Source organism: Trachurus japonicus, chromosome 6, assembly GCF_045865225.1.
Source record: "Trachurus japonicus isolate A0001 chromosome 6, Traja_1.0".
Classification (NCBI taxonomy): Eukaryota; Metazoa; Chordata; class Actinopteri; order Carangiformes; family Carangidae; genus Trachurus; species Trachurus japonicus.
In genome coordinates, this window is record NC_140912.1 from 1033500 (window position 1) to 1055541 (window position 22042).

At 43.9% G+C, this 22042-nt stretch overlaps 2 protein-coding genes across 2 annotated transcripts in view; one reads left to right on the forward strand and one right to left on the reverse strand.

Annotated features, from left to right (window-relative positions):
* Positions 1 to 938: 938 nt before the first annotated feature.
* Positions 939 to 5103, reverse strand: ucmab (upper zone of growth plate and cartilage matrix associated b). The gene is made up of 5 exons (XM_085780534.1): positions 4957 to 5103; positions 4696 to 4758; positions 4502 to 4597; positions 1299 to 1397; positions 939 to 1199 (listed from the first exon to the last, which is right to left on the reverse strand). Exons 1-5 carry the CDS (start codon positions 5081 to 5083, stop codon positions 1102 to 1104), a joined length of 483 nt encoding a protein of 160 aa, XP_085636660.1. The 5' UTR covers positions 5084 to 5103; the 3' UTR covers positions 939 to 1101.
* A 3132-nt stretch (positions 5104 to 8235) lies between these two features.
* Positions 8236 to 22042, forward strand: part of LOC146985308 (cyclin-dependent kinase 17-like) — a 37716-nt gene continuing 23909 nt past the window's right edge. Inside the window, exons 1-2 of the mRNA XM_085778206.1 lie at positions 8236 to 8612; positions 20864 to 21012. Coding sequence (XP_085634332.1) covers positions 20886 to 21012 — 127 coding nt within the window. The 5' untranslated portion in view covers positions 8236 to 8612; positions 20864 to 20885. The remainder of the gene's footprint in view (positions 8613 to 20863; positions 21013 to 22042) is intronic.

The following is a 22042-nucleotide window of genomic DNA, read 5'->3' on the forward strand; positions in this document are numbered from 1 at the left end:
GTTTGCTTGGGTCTTGAGTGTTTATTTTTGTCTTCCCTATGTTTTTCCCCAAAAAAATAATAATAAAAAAATAGTATAAAAAGAAAAGAAAAATATGAAGCATTTAAAAGGCGTCAGTATGCATGTATTACTGTTGCAGAACTGTTCTTTGGAGTTGTAGAAATTCATGTATTAAAAAAAGAGGCTTGTTTGCACGTGTCATCGCTTCTTTGACAGGGAGTAAATATCAGGTTAGTTAGGCTATGCACATGTTTATTACATTAGAAGTTGTTATTTGATATAGATGTTTAAAATGATTCAGTTAATATATGCAACTGATATTACAAGTGAGTGATTAGAATAACTTGTGTAAATGCAGTACGTTCACTGTGAACATGTGGTGTGATAAATGATTGTAGATCTATTTACCCAGGATCCCTCCAAAACACACTGATTGTCAGCTCCATGACTTTTTCTAATTGTATTGGTTTCTAATTGTATTATTAACATGATTGTTGATCATTTTGAGCAACAACAGTGATAGTTAAGAGACCGATTTGAGCTGTCGGTTGGATTAAATGTGTTTTTCTTATATAGCCTAGACCAAATGATTTATAGATAAAAAGTTAACAAACAAATAATTAGAGAAAAAGAATGAATTGTTAATCACAATAATTGTTAGTTGTGGCCCTCAACAAAAGGAACAAGTATTTGTTCATACTACCAATACATACAAACAGGCTATTTACTTTTTTGGTATTATGGTACAGTAATGCCTTGTGCTTATTTCAATATTCAAACAGTTTGTGTCAGAGCAAATTCTAACCACTTTAGTTCTACATATTAGAAATTTAGTGGGAAAGATAAAAAAAATCAGGTGGAAAAAAACCAAACAAAAAAACCATTTGTAGTTATCATTATCACTTGATTACATACAGCAGTGGGGTCAAAGCCAATGTCAGCAACACACGGGATAAAAACAAGTTAAAACATTTGATAGTGTTGCTGATGTCTCTGCTGTGTAACCACCAGGTTCTGTGGTGAAGAGGATCACTGTCTTGCAGAGGCTGCTTCTTTTAAATGTTAGTATGCGGTCAGCTCCTCTCTCACTGGCCCTCAGACTCAGATGGAGTGGCGGTTGTACTCGTGGGGAGGATGCATCCCGTCATAGTGAAACTCCCTCCACTGCTCGGTGCTCTCTCTGCTCCTCTCATCTTGCTCTGGAAGATTAGAAGTATTTTAGCGGTTGAATGAACTCGCTCAGTGAATGAACTCATCCCTCTCAGCTGCATAGATTCAGAGATGAGGAGTTTACATACCATCATGTTCCTCTTCAGCGTAGCTCTCAAACTCGTTCCTCTTCTCCTCGTGAAACTCTCTCTTCCGTTCATCTGCCGCCAAAACTAGTCTCTGCTCAGCTGCAAGCACAGAGGAGGAATATGGAAAGCTCACTTTAATATATAGTACATAGAGATATTAAATTTGGAAATATAATTTCCATTTTGCCATGCCAATACAACTTTATAAAAAAACATGTCATTTCAATAAAAGCCATACAAATTTCTTCTTAAATAGAAAAAGGTTAAATCAGCAAAATCTTAATGTTTAAGTAAGCTACATTTGTCCTGTGACTGTTAACTGTGACATTATTACTGTAGATTATTAATGCCATTGCATATGAAAGCAACATTTTAGTGTTGTAGTGGTATGAGGTAAAGCTTTCAGACTATTTTTTGTAAACAAAATGAAATCTGAATCTGAACAAAATCTATAAATATTAAGTTGCCTGTTTCCTGTTCATGTCCTGTTTTATTTTGAAGATACATGTCTTGTCTTCCTGTATCCCCCCCCCCGTGACTCATGCGTCTCACCTGCATTGATCACACCTCAGTGTTTCCTCATCGTCTTTTTTGTTGGTTTGTCTGTGTTGATGTCCTGTGTCCATACCGTGTCCCTGCGTTTTTCCCTATGTGTTTTTCCTTTGTTTACCTCCTTGAGTTTAAAAACATCTTTTGTTTCACCTTAGTAGTTGTGTTTTGATTTCTGCATTTTTGGGTCCAGTTTCTTACAAACCTGACAGGGAGACAGAAGTCGCAGTCCATTCCAACAAGTGACTTTCAACAACAGCTGAGACTGTGTCTTCAGGTCGGTATGAACAGGATGTTTTCCAACATCAGTCTTCAAATACAGTAGCTAGCTACAATTTTAGCTGAATCCAATGTCTTCCACTGATAATGTGTGTTGGATGGACTAATCTGCATCTTTCTGAAACTACAGGTAATGTAGTTAAAAAAAAGACAAACACTTTCAAACCCCCTTGCTGTTGAAAAAGTACCTCACAGGTCTGTATACATTTCAATATGGAACCATCCTCTCATTATTGTGAATCTCCCTCTTTGTGTTTTCCAGGACTGGCTGTATTGGATTGTAACTTTGAAAGGGCACCCACCTGATTTGTTTATCTCAGTCTGCGTAAGTGTTTTTTTGTTGTTGTTTTTTTCATGCAGAATGGGTATTTTTTTAACCTTTATGATCAGTATTATTTTGACTAAAATGAGTGAACCTAACCTTTGAACTGTAATGCTACCAAATCTAAAAGGTTTGGCTAAGGTTGATATAAATCCAGAGAGGTGGTGGCGAGGACTTCATTCAGCCTGGATGTGACCTCTCTGACGGAGAGCAAGTTGGTGTCAGTGAAACTGACAGACACTGACTGCAGTAACCTTAGAAAGAGCCATTAGCTGAGATAGGAAAGGTTTGGGATAGCCATGCTAACCTTTCCAAAGTCTGGTCACGACCTTTAACCTTTTAGTAGGATTCCCTACACAAGTCCGTGCGTGCCGTGCGAGCTGCAGCTCCTGTTGGGAATTTGAGCCACTCGGCTGTAAATTATAAGTCAACATTGCAGACATGGTGCACACTTGCAGATGAAACCATGTTTGATATCATGGCTAATGAGGTTAGTTTGTTTTTCTGTCAGACAGCTGACCTGCTTCTTTGAATTCCCAACTCAAACAGGAGCATTTCCTTCAAAACCCCCCCTTATCCACCTACTGCCAACACATTTATCAACTCTTTTCCTTTGCAAATTTCATCTACCTGTCAGAGAAATGTCGTGACTTCACCTCATTATGCAGCAGGAGAGGCTCTTCAAAGCGAGCACTATTTATTTGTCTCACTTTTTTTTACTTGGTTTCTCTGTGACCCCGTTCTGCCTGCGTGTCGGCACATTCCACATTCAGCTCCCAGCCGCTCACCCACTCACTCGTCCATCTCAGTCCTTTCACTGTGTTCTCTGCTTTGTGTTCATTTTATTCCTCCTTTCACAGGCAAAGTGTCTCATTGGTGTTACATGCACACAGCTCCACAGCATGTTACACAACTCCAATTCAGAGCTGCAGTATCTCTGTGTGTGCTCTCACCTTCCTGTTGGCAGAACTCTGTCTAACACTGCTGTTAAATCATCCAAGAATGTCAAACATTGTGCTGTATGCGAATTTTCAGCAAACGTTTGAGGAGCATATTGACGCTGCATCTGCACTGATGTGAGTGTGTGTGTGTAAGCTCCATGCAGCCCTGTGGCTCCTGCTGCAGCCTCCAGCAGAGGAGGCAGAGCTGATGTGTGACCAGACAGGTCTGAGGTGGTCCAGAGAGCAGTTAACAGCTGCCGTCATAAAAACATTCAGACAGCAATAAACATGTTTTCCCCACCGTGCAGTCAGTCAGGCAGTTATTTCATCTATTACTGCGCGCCACGTTTTGGTTTCTTGAAAATAGGAATAAATCTATCACTGTGGCTACACAATTACAATTTATGCCAGTGGTTCCCAACCTTTTTTGGCTCATGACCCCATTTTGACATCCCAAATTTCTGGCGTCGCAGCTGTCAATATTTTTATATGCTGCATTTTATTTGAACTTGATTTATATTTGAGAAAGTGAAAGTTTAGAATACAGTTGTTTAAGATTGTGTGTGGTGTTTTTAATCATAATTTTTAAAAGAATAATAATTAGTTAAAAAAATATTATCAATTACTAGACATTTCAGGCGACCCCATTTGAAATCCAGGCGACGCCATGTGGGGTCCCAACCCCATGGTTGAAAAACACTGATTTATGCCATTGTTTCTAGTGCAATGCCATTTCTCTACAGTACATGCCAGGGACGAGGCATTATCCACACACAACCCTGCTGTCTGAAAAACTTTGACTTAAAGGGAAAAAAGTGTAAAATCATGACAAAAAAGAGTTTCTTGCACACTGCAAAGTTTTGTAGACATGTGTTAAGGAACTATTTACTGTGAACAATCCAAGTAATTAAACTCAGTTTCTCATCAAAAAGTAGATGAATTACCATTACACAGGTGTTTTTTTTGTTTTTCTTAATATTGAATCCTTGGGAAGGGAAATACAGTGATTTAGTAGGATAAATGTTTTCTAGTAGTTTTGCTGGATGCAAAGTGATGACATCCATTCTGGTGTAACAGCATGAAAATCAATGCGAGTGTAGCTCTGAACTCACCATTGATCTCATCCTGAGATTTCACGCCCCGTCTGCTGCGTTTCCTGAAGAAGTTTGAGGCATCGGCCTCCTTCATGAAAATCCTCTTCAGTGGACCTGCGGTGGAGGCAGGAGGGAGGCTCAGCTCACAACATGAAGGGATAAAGAGAGAGAGGATGTACAGCACAAGAGGTGCAGCTGAGGCAGCTTCTCACCCTGTGGATCTTTAGTGCTGCCTGTGCTGCTGGGCACAGCTGCAGAGTCAGCCTCCGGAGACACTGGGTCAGAGAAGAAAACATGAAAAACACAGAATCTAAGCCCTCCTGCCTATACCTCTCCACCAGAGACAAAGAAAGCAAACAGCTAGCATCATTGTATCTAAAGGAATGAACTCCTGATACACAGATCCACATGCAAGTGAGAGGCAAAAAAAAAAAAACACCTAAATCCAACATCCAACCTCTGCATCAACTCACAGGACAGTGCGAGGAGCACCGTGAGGAGTGCCAGCAGGGTTGCATACGTCCAAGACATCTTTAGCTCTGTGGTTGAATTGTTGGGACACAAGCAGTGAATGAGGAGGGAGAGAGGTGAGTAAGACATATGTGAGAGGTGGGGTGGGACACTGGAGGAATATTGACTGCTTGTCAGAGGAGGGAGGGCGCGACCGAGTAGATCTGATAAGAGGCTGAAGCCAACTAGCAGCAACAGAAGGGGCAGGAAGGGGCTGAGGACCCAGACTGGACTTTCTTCAGTCACTGCACTGTGTGTTAAAGCAAGCAGAGGTGACACCATACATGCACTTTACATTTATTTCTTGTTACCTCAGTCGTGCAATAGATGGGGGCTCACTATGAGTCTACAGACTGAAAATGCAGCCACTGTCTGGTTAATACCCAACCTTATTAGACATAAGATGGATGACAGACAACAAAAACACTGCCCTAGAAGTGGAGCAGTGTTTTCTTGCCAAACGTCTCCTTTACAGATGCAGCTGAAACGGGCACCTCAACAAGGCTGCTCTCTCTCTGGTTCTGCGAAAGTATGCAGCCGTCTGCTTGAGTTTTTTTCCCCACCTGGATTCTGGCTGTGCCCCAGTTGCTTAAATTGTTTTGTGGGGCAAACCAAGGCAGATGGATTGATGCTCAGGGAAGATGGAGGTTTGAGAATTATGTGAAGTAGGAATGTTTTGCTCAGGTAAGTGAGGAAAACATGTGGAGGGAGGAGGAAATCACTCTAATTTGCACCAATACAAGTGAAAATATTTTAACTGAAGAGAACTAGGACAGTGACGGCAACAGAAGTTGCAGAGGAGTTTTTTTTTTTTTTTTTTTTTACCTGGTTAACTCTAAAATTAAAAACAGATTTGAATGGTCTTCTGAAATCAGTTGACAATTGAGCAGTAAGGTTGAGGACAACCAGCTTCTTCAACTGGTAAAAACAGATGATTGGAAATGCCAACAGTTTACATTTCACTATGGCTGAATGACAGGTTTTTTGTGATAAGAACAGGGAAAACCTTTTGTGGAAACATAAATGTATAGTTATAATGTCTGTTGTAATAGTGTACCAGCTGGGTGGATGAGATACAGTGCAGTGGCATGCAAAAGTTTGGGCATCCCTGGTCACAATTTCTGTTAATGTGAACAGTTAAGCGAGTGGAAGATTAAATGACATCTAAAAGGCATGAAACACTTTTTTCATGTTGTGTAGGCTATTATTTTTGTTTTCTACAATTTTAGACAGAAAATTTGTAGAAAACAATGTTGCTGCTTTGTTTCCCTGAAAAGGGGGAACAAAGCAGCACCCTGCAAAAGAATGGGAGACCCATGAGACTAAAGCTTTCAGATAACTTTGACCAAGGTATTAGACAAACTGTTTGCTATTTACACACTATGATAGTTTCCAGGGGGGGGGGGCTAGGTACTAACTATGCAGGGTGGCCAAACCTTTTCCTTTTCTGTCATTTTGAAAATATGAAAGATGAAAAATATTTACAGGCTATATTGTTTAAAATATAAAATGTGTCATCTATAACATTATGCCTTTTGGGGATCATTTAATCTCTTACTTGCTGAACTGTTCACATTTAAAGCAGAAGTAAGCGGAATGTTTGTGTTAATAGAAGTCTTAAATAGTTATATCTTCCGACAGCAATCACTTAGAGTGTTTGGTCTGAAACACGGGTCTGTCAGTCACTCTGCTCTGCTGTAAGCCGAGGAGAAAACTTTCCTTGTATCCTACAACCTTTATCCAATGAGGAGAGAGAACGGCATGAAGGGCTGTGTGTGCAGCCAAGGGATGCGCGTGAATGTGGTGACGTAGGGACGAGGACCAATAGATCCATGACGAGGGCGGGGACTGCTAACTCCATCGGCTGACAAGAAGTTAGCCAAAACGACCGGATCGTTTACTTCTGCTTTAAGATACATTTTGGCCAGGGGTGCCACTGTGTGTATGTACAGGGCCGTTGCTAGGAATTCTGGGAATTCTGGGCCCCCTGAAATAATAACTAGGCCCCTGTCCCCTGACTTTTCCCCTTCTTTCTTTTTTTTCCCCTTTTTTTTTTAAAGTATATTTTTTGGCTTTTTTGCCTTTATTTGATAGCCATAGTGGAGATAGATAGGAAAGGGGGAGGCAGAGAGTGGGGGAATGACACGCAGGAAAGGGCTGCCTGACCAAGGGGGCAGTTGTCGGTCTGAGAAGTGAAGCTCACTTCCGCGTTCAAAAACCTGCAATCCCCTGGGCTGTCGCTGGGGGCTGGCTCCAGAAGGGAGCAACTCCAATTGAGCCCCATGTTAAAATAGCCGATTTTACAGCTTAAAAAAACATATTTACAGCCTGGTACATTTTAATTTTTTGGTCTCAACCGATAGTTTCTACCCCCGCACAAACTCTGAGGGGGGTGAATTTTTTTAAAACTCTACCGTTTTACTATTATTAGGTTTAAAGTTCTGGCCAATTAGGGCGCAGAACCGTTGAGTGACAGGTCCGGAGACCGCTGCTACGAGGCCAGTGGGCGGGCTCTCGGCCGGCCAACGGCCGCACCGCTCCAAATATGGCAAGTAGAATCCAACATGGCGCGGCTCAAACCCCCGTAGTAGCGGCACAAAACAGACTCCCCCAAACCAATGGGTGACGTCACGGACGCTACGTCCATTCTTTTTACAGTCTATGTGCCCGACGCGGGACTCGAACCGGGGCCGCCTGCGGTGAGGACTATTAGCCTCTACATGGGGCGGCCGCTTTAACCACTGCTGTTGACGCTTTGGACGCTCGGTGTCGCCGGGCTCTCATTGAAAATGAATTGACTTCCGGGGTTTTGACGCTTTGGAAGCTTTTGGTGTGAATGCACAGTTAGACTATGTATGTATTATCATTTTTTATTTACTTTGTTTTGATGCTAATGCAGCATTACTATGAGTATTAGTCAGGGTCATATGCAGAATAATTTAGTCATACAAAGATTAGACTACTGGGTTTTTTTTGTGGGCCCTGCTCACCTTTCTACAACGGCCCTGTGTATGTGTAGGCCTATGTGTAGTGTTGCAGGTCTTATAATAGGCTCATGGTTGTAGGACTGCGGTGTTTCCTCCAGTAGGCGCCGCTGTGGAGCCGCACCGACCGGCTGCGGGTCTTTTCCATCAGTGACTGCTGGGTGGCGCCGTTTCCCCGCTGACATTTGGATGACACGGCTGTGTGGTGGCAGCAGCAGCAGCAGCAGCAGCAGGAGGCAGCAGGCTGAGGACACGCTCAGATCAACCAGTAATCACCATCGTCCCTCACGCTGCCATGGTGTCTCCGGTTTGAACAGAGAGCGAGAGAGAGAGAAAGAGAGAGAGACCAACAGCGGCGCTTCCTATTTTCTAACCGGGAGTGAAACTTTAAAAAGCCTCCGACCGACCGAGCCATGCTGCTGGACGACACAAGCCCGCGGATATAAGCGACACGGAGGAGCAGAAAGTAGCCACCGCCACCCGAGACCACAAAGAAGAAGAAGGAGAAGAAACGGTCGGTGCTAATTCAGTGTTTTTCTCCGTCTTGACTCGCGGAGGGAAAGAAAGACGGCATCCGGCCTGAGGAGAAGCTCCGAGGTCGGGGACTCCGGTCGGAGCAACGCTGCTCGTTTCTGGTGAGAGGAGAGCTCTTCACGTTGTCGCTGCTAGTTTGTGTGCGCCTTGTTTGTTTTTTTTTCTTTTTCTTTTTGTTTTGTTTCTTACCGCAGGGACACGGCTCAAGAAACATTTAACACGAACCTGCGCTGAAAACAAAACGAGCTGGGCAACAATGCAGCAGCAGTGTTTACTTGACTGTCGTCGGTGTGAGAGAAGCCTCTGTTGTGTTGTGTGTCCACTTTGTCCCATTCACCGTGAGCCGCGTTTAACTCGCTCAAACTGCGCGGTTAGCTAACTTACACACACATGAATGCTAATACAAGTTCAGAGTGGTTAATAGTTTATCACTCCGTCTCCTCCAGCCCGCACCGGTTAGACATTAGTGCGAGCTGTGTTGTTGTTAAACAGCAGCACCGACAGACACAGGCTGGTCGGTTGTCAGTGAAGGCAGCGGGGAGGAGGGAGCTGCTCTGCTCTGCTCTGCGTGTATCGTCTTGCATATTTGCTACCAAAACATTCACTGACCCACATTTCAGACATGTACTGTCTTACTGCTCTAAATATTTCTCACCGGCTACTTGAAGCACAAAGCGCGCAAACTGTAAAAGTATTATGACCAAATGAACTAACTATCTAACTGTCTCTAACACATACACATATTTATACAGTCAGCATTAACAGCTGTTAGTTTTTTCAGCTGTTGTAGGTACGAGGTGTGTAGACGAGGCCAGGACAGGAGACTCCTGCAGCTTCCAGGAATGTCAGCTTTCCATGAACTCCTCTACTTGTTCTTATAGGGAGTTCACTAGTGTGTGTGTGTGTGTGTGTGTGTGTGTGTGTGTGTGTGTGTGTGGGCGAGAGAGAAGAGTGTGAAGTGAAGTGGCAGGATGTCCAAAAAGGAAGACATTGTTCTGGAAAGGGGTGGTGGTATTCTCATGGCAAACTGATGAGGAAGTTCATTTTGGTGTGAGAACACCCTGGAGCCTGTGTGGTTACATATTTATTGTCACATTTGTTATTCTCTCACTCTCAACTCGTGTTTGTTTCTTCATATCAACACATTCAGAGCATAAAACTGTGAACTTGGACTGGGTGGATACTTTCAGACATTACTTACAGTTTTTTAGGCACACCTAGCCAATGCTATTGTAATGGAGTGAAACAGCCCTGTAATGAATCCTGCTTTTACAAAGGCTATAATAGCCTGTTTATGTACACTCTTTCAGAGGCGTTGGTTTAATTTATGGTCATAATATACAGTTGACTTGTATAAATACGGAGAGGTGTTTACAGTGTTAATGTTCAACAACAAACAAACTCTATTTTAAATAGAAGGTCCACTCCTCAGACAGTTTAAATTGAAGCTTTAAATTATGAACTTAAGTTAACATTTCATAGCCATAAGTTTATTTGAGTAGCTGAGTGTTTGACTAATTGATTAATCATCTGTTTCAACTGTTGGTAGCACAAGATTAGGATATATCATTATACAAACGGGATGACTTTTTTCTTTCCGGATGTCTAAATTTAAAAAGAGGCAAAAAACTTCTCAAATATTGTTTAGTTAGCCTAAGTTTTGTTGTTTTGATGTCATGCCAGTCTGGCCCGTTCTCCAAGGGATTACACCGTCATAGTTCAGAAAGTGCCAGCTTCTTTGAAACTTTTTATTTGAATGAAGCTACAGAATAATGTCTTACCAAAAGAATAAAAGAAAACGAATAACAAATGAATCGTGCAATTTACAGGTTGCTGAGATAAAGATCGTGTCCCATGTTTTCTCCAGCTAATGAGCTGGTCTGAATGTTTCACATGTGAATGTCCAACTTAAAGGGACAATGAGGAGTTTGTTTTTGGTTATGAAAAAGTCTTACATTAATGTAGATGAATCTACGTTACCCACACTTGTTAATGGCTCCATTTTTGATAAATATATCTTTTTGTCTTTATCGTTATTTTGTTATTTTAATTAATGGTGGAAATGCTGGGCGAGCCGACCAGCCTTTCCTTACTTTCGGTTTCCCGGATGCTGCCCGGCGGGTCACGGGAATAACGCCGCCGAATCGCCGTTTATGTCGGAACTACGACTATATCTGATCGTCTTCGAACCTCCGACTTTAATTCTTGATACATGAAAGCATTCTTGGCAAGATGTCCGTCTTGCACCGGTCCGGTCCAAGAATTCACTGTCTGCGTGGAGACTCATGGTAAATGTAGTGTGAAAACACTTCGCTTTCCAAAACTCCTCGTTGTCCCTTTAATCTTGACCAAACAAAACCTTGCACAATTCCACATGGAGATGACAATAGCAAACAAACTGAACCTCATTTTCTACAACAGTCTGCCAAGTCCACTTTCCTTCTTCTGAAGTCTGACAACAGTGGAGCGCTCGGAGCCAGAGACCTTTTGACAGGTTTTGAGTCTGTGCAGCAGAGGCGTTGCTCTCTGTACCAAAACAAGTAGAGATGTTGGATGCGCGGACATGCTCTGCTCGTCACTGGGTACACTTCTTATTGTTTTGCTGATGGCTGAATGAAAGAGCTGTCATAGCACTTTCTCCTGCTCATTTCCTTGCGAGCAGCTTTCAGTTTGACAACCACAAGCTGTTGAACTCCCTGCAAGATGTCTGTCATTCACACACAGGCTCCGGGAGGCGTGTCGATTTTTTGGGGGGAGTTTTGAACACCTCATGTCCAGCCTGGTACCTTCAGGAGGCCAGGGAGTTGATGGGGTGGGGGGTGGGGCGGGGGGCAGTGTGTTGGTTTGACGTGGGGTCGTTCCCTTGGTGAAGGCCTTGGGGATGGCGGTAGCAGGGTAACCTGACCCGCCACGAAACAGCTGTAGCTACGCCGTGCTGATCCCTGGAGTCCCAGTGCAGATCAGATGATGGTCCAGTATGTGTATGGGTGTGTGTGTGTGTGTGTGAGTGTACATATAAATGGACAGGCTACCGCCAGAGCCTCATACTTCACTTGTACACACACAAAACAGTTTTAAATTAAACTTCAAAGACATTTGGGGGAACTTTTTGATTCCTTGACCTTGTATTTTGCATATGAGTGGGCTCTCTCTGTATATATATGTGTGTGTGTGAGCGCGCGGCAGTCCAAGACAGCTGGCTGAAGGTTAATGTGTCACTGCTCTCTGGGGAGCAGCTGCTATGTCACAGGCACCACTCGTGTCTATAGATAGCCATGAATACAAACTCTTCCTCTTTTCTCTGCTGCATCAACACAAGAATCCAGGCACCGGCATGCGGCTCCGTCCTCGCACATGCAGTTGCTCCCCGAGAAAAAAAAAAAAAAATGCTGCCGCTTGCAAGTTCGCTCGCTGTCACTCCCTGATTGTGTACTGAAGACCCCCACCACCCTCCAGTCCAGCCTCGAGCCAGCTGGCCCAGAACCTGTTTGAGTTATACAGTAATAACTAACATATCTGGGCCGTCATCCGCGGTATTAATGTCTGAAACAGGTGAGGGACAGATATTGCCATTTTTCCCCGTCACTCCTGGCAGGATTTGGAGAAGCTGTCTGAACACTTGTCTGGTCTTTATTTGGAAGCAGACACACTCCCATCGTCATCCACACCAACGTTATTACAGCCGGGGACGGGCTAGCTGCGCATATTTGAGATGCGCTGAAGTGTTCGTAATTAAGTTTTCACCGGTTATATAAAGAAACCACCTGAAATCCCTGTGTTTGGGTTTTTAATTATCCGCATTCAGAAACCCCCAGGACCACTCAACCTCAGCTCTGTAGGGTTTTTTTCTTTTTCTAATCAGGGCCTGAGAAAGTAGACCGCTGTTCAATAGCTAGGGATGAATGTCAGCCTCCTTCTTAATCAATTTTCCATTTCAATTTAAAGCTTAGCGAGTTTCTCACTGGAAGAACAAAGGGGCGATGCAGAGTATTTCCAGATTGTTTTCCTCCTCTATCGATGTATGTGTCTATAATGGAGGAATGCAGATAAGATCTGAGATGAGATCAATAGCTGATTAGTTGCCTGCAAATAATTAAATAATGGTTGTCATTTATCAAATGGCTCCGACTTTACAGATGTCATTTGCTGCTTTACTTTGTTTTTACATCTTTATAAAGTTAGTTCTCTTAAAGCAGAGGTATCCGGTCGTTTTGGCTAACTTCTTGTCAGCCGATGGAGTTAGCAGTCCCCGCCCTCGTCATGGATCTATTGGTCCTCGTCCCTACGTCACCACATTCACGCGCATCCCTTGGCTGCACACACAGCCCTTCATGCCGTTCTCTCTCCTCATTGGATAAAGCTTGTAGGATACAAGGAAATAAAATAAAAGTTTTCTCCTCGGCTTACAGCAGAGCAGAGTGACTGACAGACCTGTGTTTTGGACCAAACACTCTATGTAAGTGATTGCTGTCGGAAGATATAACTATTTAAGACTTATATTAACACAAATATTCCGCTTACTTCTGCTTTAACTTCAATTCTGAACACGCCACTTTTGATCTGGGATCTTATGGATTAGGTCTCCAACTTTTTTCATTATTCACTGATCTACCACTTGACAATTTCTAGAGACAAAAAGAGTAAAATCCTTACAATTGAGAAGCTGAAACTTATGTTACTACACTGACTGGTGATCAGTTGACTCATTTGAGGTTGAGCAGCTCATTGGTCAATAAACTAAACGTTTGGGCTTCAAAATGATTTCTTAGTAACACTTTACAAGTTGAAAACTAACAGTATAATCTCAATTTGAATTCACTGCCGGTTCCTGGCAATACATGTTCTCTGAAACGACTACAAAGGCTCGTGAAAAGCTGCCCGTGTTTGCAGTTTGATATGGAAACTGATATCCTGATAACCCCATCCTGCCGCCTGCCCTCTGTTAGATAGCAGTCAGGCCCGTCGTTCCCTTTCAACAGCCATGTAAGGCTATCAAGACCTGCTGGGGCTGCTGGTGTGAGGATGAGCGCAGACGGGTGGTGGCGGCGGGGGGGAGGTGAGGCTAATTGTCGCTCTCTCAGATGCTAATGCTGTGCTCACAAACGCACACCAGGTGACTTGTCTCAGGATCAGATCAGATGAGTCCTCGTCTTGACGATTATCTCCGTAATGAGCCAGAGAGGAGCCGGTCGTAATCGTGCTGCCCTTTATCTAGAATGAGTGGATCAACATATAAATATAATCAGAAGAATTAAAAGGATAAATGACCATAATTAGAAAGAAATAAAGAAGTTGCCGTTCATCTACTTATGCAGGTGTGCAAACTTGTCACCTTTCGGCGAAATTCGCCGTTTTGGATCCCAAATTGGTCATTTGTGTGATTCGTGTAAATCCGCAATAAAAAAAATTTGAGAGGGGGGGGGGGGTCCGGCGAGGCGAGGCAAGCCCAGCCGAGCCGAGCCAATGCACCTGTCTCCTTAAGGCGCATGCACCTTATCTGGATGACAACGAGTGGTGGCAGCTCTCTTCTGTCCAGCAATACACACCTGAAGCTTCACTTTTAATACAGACTAACTAACGCGTCTTTTTGGGCATGGCGAGTGAAAGAGTCGGAGCTAGAAGATGCGCCAGCAGCGTTGTATAGGTGCTGTATGGGACCGCGTGTGTGTGATGATCGCGATCGCGGCCAATTAGCGATTAGCGCGTTTAGCTTTTATTAGCTCTGCAGCGACCTGAGCAGCAGCATGAGGAGGAGGAGGAGGAGCAGGTTGACTGACTGTGGCAGGACACCTCTGCCTCTGTTTCACTTTATGTTGCTGGTAAATAATGTGGTTGTAAAAGTAAAGTAGTAGGCTAAAGTTAAATTATTTTGTATGCACTAATTAAAGGGGCAGAGCTTTAAGAGACATTTTAGCTTTTATATTTTATAAGATATATTTTTTGTAAGAACCACAATTAATAAATATAGGTTATATATTTCAGTGAATATCTAATTGTTCTTAGCATTTATTAGATAACTTTATTTGCCCAATAAATTAAAACATGTTGGAACTATCAATGTCTCCTCTCTTGCCACCAGAATCTCACTACTTTTAACCTCAGACTGTCACAATGATGTATCAGATGTTAGACTGCCTCATTCTTTCAGTTTTAACCTGAATATACAAGACATGATTGATTTTCCCAACGATCAAAGTATAAGAAACCGAACCGAAAACCATGACCACAAAACCGTGAACCGAACCGTTTGCTTGAACATCTTTTAAATACATATTGCCGCTTAATATGTTTTATGTAGCCTATGGCATTTTTAAGCTTCATGTGTGTTATTGGACAGAAAGAGCAGCGCTGCCTCGGAGCATAGCCTACGTACAGAAAACACATTTACATCAATAAATAAATGTTTCACAATGAACCAATCAGTCTGTATTAAATTTTATTTAGTTTGAAGGCAAGGTTTGCAAGGTTCATCTGATGGACATCAAGGGACAGATTCTCCAAGTTTTGCACAGCTTTTGCTCATGCTAAACCTGCATAGGCTGAAGACCCCCTTCACATGTTTCAAAACCAAACAGAGAGAGACAGATTGTGCAGGTTTAACAGGAGCAAAAGCTGTGCAAACCTGAGTAAATCTGGACCCTAGTCTCATGCTAAAATTGACTGTAAATTCACCTTTAAAGTTGTTTTTTTTTTTTTAATTTCCCCGGGGGAGCATGCCCCGGACCCCCCTAGGGGGTCGGTATCTTGTCACCTTTTTTACCCCTGATGAGTTTGCACCCCTGTTATGACACTGCTGAAGGGAAGTTAGTGTTGTGTGTTTTTGTTTGCTTGTTTTTATACTTCTGCCTGTATTTGTGTATTAAATTGTCAGAAGTTGTCCACAATGTGTAGCTGCATGGTAAGTTTCATTATGAATAGTAAAGGTGAATTATTTCTGACACTGTCATGTTGTGTTGCAGTGAACCAGCTAGATTGTGTTGCTTCTCCTTCCATGGTCGGTCTGGTTAGTAGATCTAGTAGCGGTCTAACAACAGCCACGCTCATTACACATGCAGCATTTGTTGTGTGCAATAGTGCGTCACTCGTTTTCCCCCTCAAGGTGAATGTTGCATCTCATAATAGTTAATTAATTTGCTGTGATGCTGGCAGAGGTGATCTTTGTTTCAGGGCTCGGTGACCTACAATACACAGTAAAACACTGTGGCAAAGCTTCCACAGTTTGTAAAGGTAAAATAAGCCATCGCAAGATATGATAGGAGAAAACATTGGCTAAGATTTCTAGATCAAGATCACAGATGATACATTTGTAGCTGTTGTACAGTGGCGGCCTCCTGTCCCCTCTAAACTGCAGCATTGAACCTGGTTGTCCACTATCTGACTGCAGGCCACAGAGAAAGCTTAGAGAGGAGCAGGCCTGTCACTCAAGCCACCGTAACCATGGCAGCAGTGTTAATCAGCTGGCGTTGAATCTTATTGCCTGTGAGATCTGTTGCTGTGCGTCACTGGTCTGGTCTGGTCTGGTCTGGCCTGGCCTCCTTCAACCACAGGGCCCAGCTGAGGTGTCTGTATTACACACACACATACAGTATATACACACACACATAGTATATACACACACACGCACGGCACTGACCGGTCTGTCTGTCATCAGCGCTCAGACCCCCCGTGGACACAGGTGACACGTGTGTGACGGCCGTGAAGGCAGGCTGAGGAGGGAATGTGTGTCAGTGAGGATGGACAAGAGGCAAATATGATGTGAGTCTTTGTGCAGCGAGGCCTGGACGGGGTTCAAACAGGTCTGAGTGTTGAAGCGAAGGCTCACCTGCTGAAGTGAGTATCCGTGTGTGTGTGTTATGTGTGTAAGGGGAGGGGGAGGGGGGGGGCGCATGCCTGGTTGTCATGCTCAGCACTGCTCAGCTCAGCACCACACAGCATGACGCTACCTCCTGCATCTCCTGAAAAAAGCCTACTTTTTTTTTCTCCCTGCTCTGCACAATGCAGCCTTTATATACAGCCTCCATAATGGAGCCGGCTCCTTCACTCATGTCCTCATTGTCTTGGCCAGGATGAGAAAAGGCTGCTCTTTAGAAAAGCAGGGCTGAGCTCAGCCGTGAATCATGCCAACAGTTACGCTTGTTCTCTCTCTGCCTACTTCTGTAAGTGAGGCGACCAGGGGAGGAGAGACAGGAGCTCCCCACGTCCTCCCCGTCCCCCCCTCCCGGCGATGTTTGGAGGTTTACCGGAGCCTGGAGGAGTCACTGAGAGGTTGCGACCTTGCTTTTCCTCTTTCTGTGTGTGTGGCCACAGACAGCAGTCGGATGGTGGATGTGGCTTGATTGGTTCATCATCTAGCCAGAAGTGTGATACTTGTGCTAGTGATGTTGGCTATTTGGCTTTGTGGAGCGCTGCCGTGCTGCGGGGGGTGGACCCCCCCCCCCCAGCCCCCAGCAGGACTTCTGGTTTTACCCTTTCAGTAGCTCTCTGTCGTTCATCATCAGCACAGCTACGGTTCCCTCCTGGCTACAGCAGGAAAAGGACAGAATCCATGTAAAGCATATGTCTATTGTCACCGCTGCAGCATCCATAATGCTTCAACCCCCCCCACCCCCACCCCCCACCCCCCACGTCTCCTTTTTATCCTGCATCCACCTCTTTATCGTCTGGTTCGCTCAGTGCCAGGAAAACAGAGGTGGAAAAATGCAATTTAGCGTACAGCTGGAGACGGTGTGCAGTGCTAGTCATGTAGCCTACATGGTGGATATTGATGGTTGCTTTAGGGGGGGAAAAAAATGCAAACATGATTGTGGGGGTGGGGGGCTGAGGGATTGATGGTATTGCTTGCTTGCTATAGGGTTTGAGATGGAGGGAGACAGAAAATCAGCATGCATACGGTCTCCTGCTGTGCTCTGCATTTTCAACATGGAAAAAAAAGCAGCGGGGGTTGCCGTGGCAACAAATCCCAAATCAGCGGCGGCGCTCGGACCCTTCCACTCCACCCCGCGTTTCTCCCCATCCTCCTCCTCCTCCCTGGCCCCCCTCCCAGTGGCTCTGGAGCTCAGACCTCAGACCGGCCTACTTAGGAGAGCAGGGATGAGGCTCAGAACAGGGATCATGTCCAAAGCTCCGCACTCGATCCCAGAGCAGGAACGTGGGCCAGTGAATACGGGTGCACAGTACACCCCACCTCCCCCACCCCCACCCTCCCCGTCCTCCCCGTCCTCCCCGTCCTCCCCCTCCTCCTTTTTACTGCTGTTGTTAACTTTCCATGAAGCTTTCAGAAAGTGATTTGTATCCTCTCAGTGTGCTGGACAGTAGGTCATATCCCAGTTCTTTATGAGAGGTTAATTTTCCCCCTTATACCCCCATCATATACATTCATAAATTAAAATGGGCTCCTAAATTAAGCTGGAACATTAGACTATTTTTGGATTTGCAGACTAGTGACTAAAAGAAGTGTTGACTGTTTTCGATGCAGAAATAGTTTTTGGTCAGGTGTACTTTTTCTTTCTGACGTATACGTATATATCTACCTGTACCTGTCTATCTATTCATGTTGAAGGCTGCCGCAGGAGTGTGGGTGACGCGGTGAGCTGTTCAGTAGATGACGCGCTGCTGCAGCTGATGTGTCATGAGGCGAATCTGACTGATGTGAAGCTGCAACGACAGCTGAGTTGACATTCTGCCTCATCTCACTTCCTGGTAATATCAGATTGATTGTTGCCTGACTCAGAGCACAGAAGGGAAGAATGTATTAATGTAGGAAGAAAGCTGTGAGGGACAAGATCAACATGTGAAAAATTATATTCTGAATTGGAAAAACAAGGCTGAAGATGAAAATAGAGAGACCCATTGCTCTATTATGAAGAAGATGGGACACTCAAAAGACACAGCACAGCTTGTCTACAGGTCCTTGGGAGAATAATGTGGAAGTATGTTGCAAAAAGCTCTTTGTGACTAAAGAGGAAGCTGTTTGAAAACCATGAATAGAGATAGAATATCTCAAGGACGTCATTGCAGTCAATGTAGGTTGGGTTTTTTGGGGGCTTTTTTGCGTTTAATGGACAGGAGAGTTGAGAGAGAGACAGGAAATGGGAGGCAGAGAGGGGGGGTGACACGCAGGATAGGGATTCGAACCGGGGCCGCCTGGCGCCTGCAGTCAGGACTATAGCCTCAACACTCTACCAACTGAGCCAAACACCGCCTGCTGCCAGATGTTCTTCCGTGTAACATCATAAAGTCTGCTGCTCCACACCTCTGCATGAGGCTACATTAATTTCCGTTGCTAGCCTAACACACCTATATCTCTGACCCAACTGTTTGTGGTTGCTATGTGGGCAAGGTGTCTGTAGCTCTGCTGCGTTGACTCAGATCTTTTCTGATTCTGCTGATGTTGTAGGAGTTCATTCTTAAATTGGTGAAAGACCCTGTGAATTACTCTATTCATCAAAATTGAGCTTTAATATTCAAAATGTGCTCCAAGGACTTCCCAAAATCAGATACAAGAGGATCTTTTATCATTTGATATCCTGAAAGCAGTCTGGCTGAGTTTGTGATCATGGGCCTGATGAGTGCTTCTTTTCTTTTTTTCTTTTTTTTTTTAAAGATTATTTATCAAACCAGAAAAGTCATGGCCCGAGACTCAGAACAGATCACTGTATCCAGGGATTGTCTAGTTCAGATCTGTCAGATGCCTCTCTGCTATCCGAAGCAGTGAATGATTCTGTGTACTGCATCAAGTTTCCCTCTGTAGTTTGCGTGCTCCTGATCTACAGTTTGATATTTCGTCTTTGCACTGTCCCAGTTTGCTTTGGACCGGAGCCCAGTCCAGACAGACGGCTGCTGCTGTCCACTGTGTGCAGGGAGCAGGAGACCGGGCTCACTGCCTCACAAAACTCTGCGTACAACAAACTTTTTTAAACCGGTCGCCACAGCTCTACGATGATACAGGAGCTGCATGGCCTATTTCTCACCCCAGATCTTTTTTTTTTTTTTTTTTTTTTCAGAGGGCTCTTCTTGTGAAATGAAACTTTTGAACACGCAGCCACCACCGGTTTCAGCCTACTTTAGTTTGCCAGTTGGCAGCAGCCGTTGTCTGTCACCTTTCTGACCTGTGTTGAGTTAAATCAAATGAACTAGTATGGGCTGATGCTCATTGATTAAATTTATTTTTGATTATCTGCTAATCAATGAAATCATGTTTCAAGAGCAAATGTGAAATCATCGGTTTCATTGGTTTGCTGAGTTTCTCTACTTTTCTTTGTTAATTTAATATGTTTGGACTATCAGTTTAGAAATATAAAAAGAGACATTTTTCTTTTTCTTTTGCTCTTACTCTGTTTTGATTGGCACAACCACACAGACGAGAACAGGCTGCTGAGTTTAGGGTCGCTCATATCATCAGTGTTTGGAAAGCAGCGCTGGTTTTCCATCACAGCGAAGGCAGCGAGTTGATGCGTTTCTGGACAGATTTGGTGCTATGAGTGATATCTGGTAGACAAAAGACTGCCACTGGGGAAGAGTTGACAGCCAGCGGAGGCCCGAGGGACTGTACTGCTCATGTGTTTTCATGTCTGCTTTTACTCATCATCTTCATCGTCATCATCATACACAGACAGGCGGACACGGGTCCAGACTTGCAGCCGTAGTGGAGTTATAATCTCTACACCGAGGTCACTGCTCGTAATCAGCTCCTGCCAAACTTTCCCAAATATCCCCCGTCTTGATTTGAAACCCCTTTTCACACAAATTCTCTCTCTCTTTCTCTCTCACACACACACAGTCTCCAGCTCTCACACTCAGCCACTCTCATGCACACAGTAAATGCAACTGGAATGTGTGATGTGGACTCAATGTGGCCTGGGCTAGTCCTGCTCCATTCAACAGCAAATCCCCCCGGTTTAGGATTTGCTTTTATAGTTGGCTGTGCCAGGGACTGTACTCTAAACTCAGTCGTAAGAATCTCTCACCAACCTGTCATGTTTTCCCACAGGGGCGGAATGTAAAGTAATGAGCGTGAATGAGCTGAGTCATAATTAATGTCAGAGTGCTGATTGGTCCGCGTCTTTGTTCGCTCAGTCAAAGACCCGGTGATCTAACCACGTCTTTGATTTCAGTTTGGCTCTCGCAGTGGGATTTTGAAATATGGCTGCAGGTGAATGAGGTGTGCTCTTTGTGAGTCAGAGGTGGTTCATTCACAGATTTTGAAATGTAAAGGTCACCATCATAGTGTGACTATCATCCTGCGACTAAAACCAAACCGAATCTCTTCTTATCTGTGTCTTAACGTGTGTTAACTTGCAACCACAACTCCCAAATGTGTTTATTTACTAATGAAACCTTTTGTCTGCCTCAGGCCTCCCCTTCCCGAGAGCTCCATGGAAAAGATGAAGCGTTTCAAGAGACGTCTCTCTCAGACGCTTCGAGGCAGCCACACCATCGACGAGTCGCTGTCTGAGCTGGCTGAGCAGATGACCATCGAGGAGAACGGTCTGAAGGACAGCGGTGAGTTTTACCACAGCGACTGTAGACATTCATATAGCTGGACAGAGAGCTGCTGTAACCAGATGTATTTTTCATCCCTATGAATTTCTGTAGTTTCCTCAACATTATGACATGAATCTCCTGGATAATGATGATGGTAGTTATATAATCATCCTATGGGTTTATTATTTTATGGTCATGAGATCACTTCGGAATAGCAAATGGCTCAGAATACTACACTACCCATAAGCAGCCAGAGAGATCTGAGGCCAGTCAGGGAAAATATTAGTAATTTTTAGGGCTGACCCAAAAAGCTTCGTTCGTTGCCATGGTAATCGATCTTTAGGTCCGTGATTGATTTTTTTTTTTTCTTCCTTTTTTCCTTTTTGACACCGGTTCTCATCTGCAATTGTTACATTAAAATGAGTAGGCGACTTGGCATCCTGGAAACCTGCCTGATTTTGGAGATATGCAGTGTTTGTTTGCCATTACTTTCATTATTTCCGCTACAATCGCGCCCCCCACCGGCCGTTGAAGCGTAGATTAAAATCGATTTTATGTGCGCGAAACTTCGATTATTAAAATATGATAATCGGGTCAGCCCTAGTAATTTTGATTCTTACGAGCTGAGTGATATGGGCACCTGTCTAAAACTCTTGGTGTCTAATGCTGAAAAGTCAAATTTCTCAAAGATTATAATGCTCAGTTAAAAAAAAAAAGTTTAAGAACACATAAAGCCATCTTCATGGTCATTTTGGCAGTTACAGAGTTACAGTAACGGTGCTGTTAAGTGCTAAGAAATGTTCTTTGTAAGGGTAGACTTAGTATTATAAACTCACTATTACAAACTACACCTGCCAGAATGATCATACAGTTGCTTCAACACCTCTTAAACACAGTTTGAATGAACCGTTACAACCATCATGAGGCTCAGATTCACTACAAGGTTGTTGTGTTTGACGATGTGTGAGGGAGTTGTGCCCAAGTGACCATTAGAGGTTATAAATTTGCCAAAGCACAGTATATGGCTATTGTGATTCACAAAGGTTAA

Bases quoted from the DNA above. Each gene is read 5' to 3' on its own strand.
- ucmab (XM_085780534.1), bottom strand. From the start codon at position 5,083: ATGTCTTACTCACCTCTCTCCCTCCTCATTCACTGCTTGTGTCCCAAC. The intron at 4,759-4,956 runs GTGAGTTGATGC...TCTCTGACCCAG, and splicing joins GGTGCTCCTCGCACTGTCCT to TGTCTCCGGAGGCTGACTCT. The intron at 1,200-1,298 runs GTATGTAAACTC...CTAATCTTCCAG, and splicing joins CGCTGAAGAGGAACATGATG to AGCAAGATGAGAGGAGCAGA.